The sequence below is a fragment of the Dreissena polymorpha genome, chromosome 8 (genome assembly GCF_020536995.1).
Source record: "Dreissena polymorpha isolate Duluth1 chromosome 8, UMN_Dpol_1.0, whole genome shotgun sequence".
In the NCBI taxonomy this organism is placed as follows: Eukaryota; Metazoa; Mollusca; class Bivalvia; order Myida; family Dreissenidae; genus Dreissena; species Dreissena polymorpha.
The window spans coordinates 22,747,615-22,755,520 of record NC_068362.1 but is presented as its reverse complement, the minus strand read 5'-3'; the positions used below and the strand labels follow the sequence as shown (position 1 = coordinate 22,755,520).

General features: G+C 38.9%; 1 protein-coding gene across 1 annotated transcript; it reads right to left on the bottom strand.

Moving 5' to 3' along the window:
• Positions 1-1,411: 1,411 nt before the first annotated feature.
• Positions 1,412-6,381, bottom strand: LOC127842853 (uncharacterized). Its single transcript, XM_052372612.1, has 3 exons — positions 4,921-6,381; positions 1,686-2,639; positions 1,412-1,568 (listed from the first exon to the last, which is right to left on the bottom strand). The coding sequence occupies exons 1-2, from the start codon at positions 6,283-6,285 to the stop codon at positions 2,607-2,609; spliced, it is 1,398 nt and encodes a 465-aa protein (XP_052228572.1). The 5' UTR covers positions 6,286-6,381; the 3' UTR covers positions 1,412-1,568; positions 1,686-2,606.
• Between the last annotated feature and the right edge of the window lie 1,525 nt (positions 6,382-7,906).

Below are 7,906 nucleotides of genomic sequence, written 5' to 3'. Positions count from 1 at the left end.
CACCTCATTTTAGTTTTAACGAGTTTAAGTAAATATATGATCGACCGTTATCGTGCCAAATATAAGCTTATAACAACCTAACACTGCCTGCTATTCTCTTGATAGCTCAAACCACACTGTTCGTGAATGTATCAATATCATGATACGCTCCTCTAATATCGAAAGTAGAACAAATAAATAAATAATAATTTTAAATATATCGAGGCCTCCCATTCTTATTAAATACGACTATAAACGTATTAACGGGCGTATTGCAACATGATAAATGCCACGTGGGTTTTCAGTCTACTTACCGACAAACTTCCGGTAACAATTTTTATTTTTTATTCTATGAATTTTTTCTTTTTGATAAATTTCTATACTATGATCCTTTTGATCAATTGCTACTTTTATCTCTTTCTGTACGTTACCGTTTTCCGACGGAAAAGGAAACATATAACCGCAATTTACTACATCTAAAATGTAACAACCATCCGTAGCCTGCTACAGATTGGCTACATGGGCTTTCGTTCTTTTTACCGGCAAGCTTCTAGCATCAATTTCTATACTATGATCCTTTTGATCCAGTTTTAAACTAGAAATGGCGCGGCAGAGGCCGACGCGTATCCCCACGCCGAATGTTTGACCTAGGTGTGCCCCAGGGTTGGTAATGGGGCCATGCATAGCTGAGATTGACCGTATTGTCATAAGAGAAGTTCATCATCAATTAGAAGTGAATTGGTGTAGAAATGAAGAAGTTATAATAAAAGGCAATTTTGGGTGGGTGTGACATATGTGGGCAGGGCGCCCCAGGGTTGGTAATGGGGCCATGCATAGTTGAGATTGACCGTATTGTCATAAGAGAGGTTCAGTATCAATTTGAAGTGAATCGGTGTAGAAAAGAAGAAATTATAGTAAAAGGCAATTTTGGGTGGGTGTGGTCTATGTGGGCGGGGCGCCCCAGGGTTGGTAATGGGGCCATGCATAGTTGAGATTGACTGTATTGTCATAAGAGAAGTTCAATATCAATTTGAAGTGAATCGGTGTAGAAATGAAGAAATTATAGTAAAGGCAATTTTGGGTGGGTGTGGTCTATGTGGGCGGGGCCCCAGGGTTGGTTATGGGGCCATGCATAGTTGAGATTGACCCTAATGTCATAAGAGAAGTTCAGTATCAATTTGAAGTGAATCCGTGTAGAAATGAAAAAATTATAGTAAATGGAATTTTTTGGTGGGTGTGGCCTATGTGGGCGGGCGCCCCAGGGTTGGGATTGGGGCCATGCATAGTTGAGATTGACCCTAATGTCATAACAAAAGTTCAGTATCAATTTGAAGTGAATCCGTGTAGAAATGAAAAAATTTCCAAATTTGTACTCAAATTATAATTTTATGAGTAAATTATACTTACCTGACATATGTACTTTAGGATTCTATCTCGGCCCGAAAATAACTCGCTATACGGTAGGCGCCGCATAATAGACGACTACCGGAAATAAACAACTTTCGCGCATGCGTATCGTAGTTTCCTCTCCACACGACCTCATGCTCGAATCACTTTCCTTGGCGCCTTCGAAGGCCTCAGAAAGTAGTCTGAAAAAGAGGGGAGGAAGGGTGGGTTTGTACATATGTCAGGTAAGTATAATTTACTCATAAAATTATAATTTGAGTACAAATTTGGAAATTTCATTTCCTAAATTATGTACTTACCTGACATATGTACTTTAGGATTCCTTCCCAAAGCAGTCCCTCTTTGGAGGCGGGTTCAGGTACTTTCTGACCACTCCAACAATTATAGTAGATCTTCTCATTCCAGAGTTTTCTATATCTTCTATTTCATAAAAACTGCTACAACAGTCCCTCTTATATACACAATAATAACTGTACACAGCACAAATCATGTATTCTTATTCACTTTCCCACATATTTAAACAATATATTTTAAAAAATATATGATGGATAAACCACTACTTGTGGCCGTCATATATATGATATGTTCCATACTGTTGACTTAAAAACAGTTCACTTTCCGGAAAATAACTCGCCGGGGAGAAAAACATTATTCTTTAAGAAAATCAAATGATACATCTTTAAAATAGAACTTCACAAAAGTAGATGATCTACTCCAATCTGCACTGTCTAAAACATCTTTCAATGGAGCTCCCTTAAAAAGAGCCCATGATGGTCCGATTGACCTAGTTGAATGACCTTTAACTTTAGATACATACACTTTTTTCATTTTGTATGACTTTTGAATAGTCTTAACAATCCATGACGAAATTGTCTGACTTGAAGCCGCTCTATGCGGTTTATTTACAGTTAAAAATAATTTCAAAGAGTCCTTCTCTTTTGAATTCCTAAATTTTTCTGTTGATTTCAGATAATAAGTCAATGCTCGTTTTGGATCCAACAACTTGTTCTTTGGAAAAGCAGGAATAAAAATAGTATTGCTCTGATGTGAACCTCTGTCCTGTTTCGATAAACCATGCCTTATGAAAGTTACACCTTTTGCTTGTACATTCACAGAATTTTCTCCCAATGTCAAAGATTGTAAATCCCCACATCTGCGAAAAGTTGTAATTGCTATGAGAAAAACTGTCTTGTAAGTTACATACTTTAAACTGGCTGTCTTTATTGGCTCAAACGGTGGTTGCTTGAGGGCATCTAAAACAAACAATAAATTCCATTCAGGTACAAGTCTTTTCACTGGTGGCCTTTCATTGAAAATGCCTTTCAGTAAACGAATAATATAGGGATGTTGACCCACTGGTATTCTGTCCACCGGGTTCAACATAGAAGACATCATTGATCTATAGCCTGAAATTGTTTTGTATTTTAAACCATCTTTATATAGATCAGCTAAAAAATTAGCACAGTTATTTAAAGATGGACTAAAGGGATCAATTTGTCTTTTACCACACCAGCTATGGAATTTCCTAAATTTACATCTATAATCTTTCTGAGTTCCGATTCTCCATGATGAACACAATAATTTTCTAGTTTGTCTAGAAAATCCTTCTGTTTCATACCGTTTGTCGATAATCTCCATGCAGTCAGTTTTAGAAATTTTGGATTCGGATGTAACATCCCTTTCTGAACCAATAAATCTTCCATTTCTGGAAGCTTGACTGGTGGAGCTATCAACAACTGAAGAATCATTGGATACCAATGCTGACGTTCCCACATTGGTGCTATCAGAATCAATTCGCACTGAAACTTCATCATGTGTTTGAGTACCTTGCTCAACAGACTTATGGGTGGAAATGCATATGCCATCATGCCTTCCCAACTTATGGACAGAGCATCCTGTGTCAGTGCTAATGTATCTAGATTCCATGAGCAAAACACTGGACATTGTTTGTTCTCTGCTGTCGCAAACAAATCTATTAGCGGAGTCTCCCACATCCAAAACAGATGGTTCACTACAGTCTTGTTCAGTGACCATTCTGTAGCCTGAAGTTGGTGTCGACTGAGAAAATCCGCTAATACATTTGTCTGCCCCTTGATATGTACTGATTTCAATTTCATATTGTGGTGTAGAGCTAGGAACCAGATTCTCTGAGCTAATTCGCAAAGTCTCATCGATTTTGTACCTCCCTGTTTGTTCAAATATTGAACTGTGCTGGAATTGTCTGATCGAATCAATACATGTTTGTTCTTTAATATCGGAACAAAATTTTCCAATGACAGATGTACCGCCTTCAATTCCAGATAATTTATATGCTCTGTACTCTGGTTCCTGGACCAAACACCCTGTACTACTTGGTTGTTCACAAAACCACCCCATCCCACCATTGATGCATCGCAAGTCATTGTTATCTGCGGTTGAATTGGTTGCAAAGATACCCCTTTTTGAAAATTGGCTTGATGTAACCACCAATGGAGACTGGATTTCACAGACTGTGTACATGGGACCTCCCAGTGCAGAGACATTCTGGCTGGACTCCAGTTTCGTAACAAATGCATTTGAAGGGGTCTCATATACAGTCTTGCATTTGGTACAATTTCTAGTGTGGATGCCATCATTCCAAGAACTACCAAATATTGTCTTGCTTTTGTGTAACCATTGATTAGTAGATGAATTGCCTTCACTAATTTCTGAAATCTTTCTGCCGTTGGATAAACCAGGCCTTTCTTTAATTGAAAAACTGTTCCTAAATATGTCAGAATCTGTACAGGAATGAGAGTGGATTTGTTTTTGTTTATTATGAAACCTAGATTCAGAAGAAGATTGAGCGTTATCTCTCTTTCTGTTAGTAATATTTGTCTTTCTTGATTCAGTTGTATCCAGTCGTCCAGATACACTGCTAATCGTATGGCTTTTACTCTTAGATAAGCTGCAACAACTGACAATATTTTTGTGAAAACTCGTGGAGAGACAGTTGGTCCGAAACATAATGTTTTGAATTGGAAAACTTTCCCCTTCCATGCAAATCTGAGGAATTTTCTGTGTTTCTTGAATATGCCTATGTGAAAATAAGCGTCTTTTAAGTCGAAAGATATCGCCCAATCGTTCTTTTGAACTAGATTTAACACTTTTGTCAATGTGTCCATCTTGAAATGTTGCTTTCGGAGGTACCGATTTAGAGGTTTTAGATTTATGACTGGTCTTAAATCTCCTGTCTTTTTCTTGACTAAAAATAGAGTACTGTAAAAACCTGTCGTCCAATTTGTTTTCGGTACGATTTCTATTGCATTTTTTTGCATTAAAGAATCTATTTCTTCCTGCATAATATGTTCGTTTTCGATACTGACATGAGTTTGTTTTATACCCTGAAAAATTGGTTTCTTTATGAATTCCAATTTGTAACCCTCTTTTATAATTGATAAAACCCATTTGTCTGTTGTAATCAACTGCCAATTTTTTTGAAAATGAGTTAATCTGTCCCCTACTGGTATCTCCGGTCGCAACATTAACAAACCTGACTGGTCATTGTTTACTAACCTTGGCAACTGTAGCCCTTGGTCTGTTATTGGCTGCATAGTTGCCCCGACCTCTCGAGCCACCAGCTCTGTGCTCTGTTCGAAAAGTACTTCGTGGTTCCGCATTGTATTTTGGAATGCGAAATGTAGGTGGCGCTCTATTGTATTCATTTGGCTGAACACCCATTCTTGTATTTGTCTTTACATATTGTCTTTTGACAGATGTTTGCTGTTCTGTCTGTTCACTGGCTTTCCTCTTATATGTTTCCTTCTTTTGCAATTTTTCTGGCAATAACTCTTCAAGTGTTTTTCTTTTGTCTTTCTTTTGTTTGAGAGTCTTTTCCAATTCTTCACCAAACACCCCATCCCCTCTCAAGGGTAGGTTACTGATTGTCCTTGAATCATCAAGTTCATATAAAGAAGTCTCGCTCATTGTGACTTGTCTACGAATGATATGAAAAAATGCTCCTGCTCTACCAAATTGATCTAGACTTCGTGTGGATAAAGCAAAAATGTCCTTCACTTTTTTCTCAATGTCTGGTTTATCTGTAACCATGTCCATTAACATTGCAAGAGCTTGCTGCATGTACATCTGTGTAACAATACCCATGTAGACACTTTGCTGTCCTCTGTATGCGGTCTTCTCCACCATTTTGTTTGGTTGTGAGAACAGAAAAGTTCCATGTTTAGCGAATGAAGCTCTAGAACCAAACTTCTTTGTTAGACACGTGTCTACAATATCGTCCAATGTAGGTACACGTAAAAAATGTTCAGTGTCTTCATCAACTGGAAATAAATCTTTGCACTCTTCAGAAAATGCTGTTACATTATTTGGTGTTTTAGACCGATAGCTTTGTTCCAAAATTTCTTTCTGCGAATTTTCTAAGCAAATGCCAGTTGGCTTTTGTGCATCTTTTTTCAAACATGCATCTTCTCCAAAAATGTCTTTCAAACACCTGCGTACACTAGCACTGTGCTCTGTGTCTTCTTCTTCTGAATCAGACAACGAAAAATGTTCAGAGGAAGCAGGATGAATGGAAAGTACGTCATCTTGACGATTACTTGTGGAACTTTGATCAGTCCTCTCTTCAAAATTGGGGCTTTTATCACTCCCCTGGTCATAATTGGGGCTTTTGCCATTCCCCTGCGTTGAATTACCATGTCTTTGTGACTGGCATTGCAACAATGCAACAATATTGTGTAAAGTATTTTCAAGTTTACCGTATTTCTCGTCAAAACGTTCCTCTAATAAGTCTACTTTGGAACGTCTTTTTTTCTGCTTGCCAGACACTGTGTTATTACTCACGTCACTGTGTCCCATATCTTCTTCCTCGTTATCCACAAACGGAGAACGATTATTATTATTTTTAACAAACACTTCAGCCATGCTGAAAAATAGCGAGTAACAAACGCCTTCGAAGGCGCCGAGAAGAAAAGTGATTCGAGCATGAGGTCGTGTGGAGAGGAAACTACGATACGCATGCGCGAAAGTTGTTTATTTCCGGTAGTCGTCTATTATGCGGCGCCTACCGTATAGCGAGTTATTTTCGGGCCGAGATAGAATCCTAAAGTACATATGTCAGGTAAGTACATAATTTAGGAAATGAAATTATAGTAAATGGAAATTTTTGGTGGGTGTGGCCTATGTGGGCGGGGCGCCCCAGGGTTGGGAATGGGGCCATGCATGGTTGAGATTGACCGTATTGTCATAGGTGAGGTCCAGTATCAATTTGAAGTGAATCGGTGTAGAAATAAAGAAGTAAATGTAAAATAACCTAAAAAAATGAGTGATAATTTCTGACGCGGCCCCACCCCAACCCCTATAACTTTTGACCCAGGGGTCAGATCAAAATTCCAAATAGTGCAGGGTCGCACATATGCTCATAGCTACCATGTGTGTAAATTTCAAGGTTCTAGTGCTTTTAGTGTAGGAGGAGATAGTGGCCAGGACGGACGGACAGACGGACGGACAGACGGACGGACGGACGGACGGCGGAGATCACCACAATATCCCCACCTTTTTTTCAAAAAGCGTGGGGATAACTAAGATCCTTTTGATACATTGAGACAGATCTTTTTGTACGTTACCGTTTTCCGACGGAAAAAATAAACTTATAACCGCCATTTACTCCATCGAAAATGCACTTTCTATCAGGAGTCTCCTGCTACTTAACCGCGTGGGCCTTCCTTCAACTTACCGGCGAACTATACTTGGATCCTTTTGATCACGTTCGACTTTAGGAACTTTCTGTGCGTTACGTTTTCCGACGAACACGAAACTACCCATTTTCTGATAACGGGGTTCTATACATAATTAACTTAACTTATTGGTCGAGCTGTTTGCTGAACATCCAGCTGCTCCTTTCCGATGACCCGGTTCGCCACATGCGAAACATGGTCCTGCGTCTCAATGAAAATTGAGTTTCAGCCCCATTGTGTTGCGATGTTAGATGAAGCTTGCGGCTTCTGATATGACCCGTCGAGAGCGCCGCTGGCGTTATGTGTCCGCCTTTTTATATGCCATCGCCTCTACCTTGTATTTTTTCTGCAAATAACATTACGTCATCAGACTCGTAAAACATTTACACATATACATATAGAATGTATACAACGCCACAAAGAATAACAATTTATTCCCCAGTAAGTTCGAAAGCTTTTGTCGTGTTCTACCATTGATGACCTGTGAATTTTCGGTCGCGTGCCATCAATATTTCTACTTGTAAATTGATCGGCTTTCTCTAGTGCTGAAATTGTTACTTGAAATATACATCGTTTCAACTCTGTTACTACTTCGTAACACTCGATACTATGCTTGAGATTCAGTATAACGGATTTAACAGATTTACGTTTCTTTTAGCACTTATCTTTTCTATGATGCGTTCCAAATCTTGCAGCATGGACACCCTGTGTTCTGCTAAAGTCGACAACACGATGTAGGATTTGTACACGAAAACAAGTTAACTGATCGAAGTCTAGCGTAGAACTGACCAAACAATGAACACCCCGTG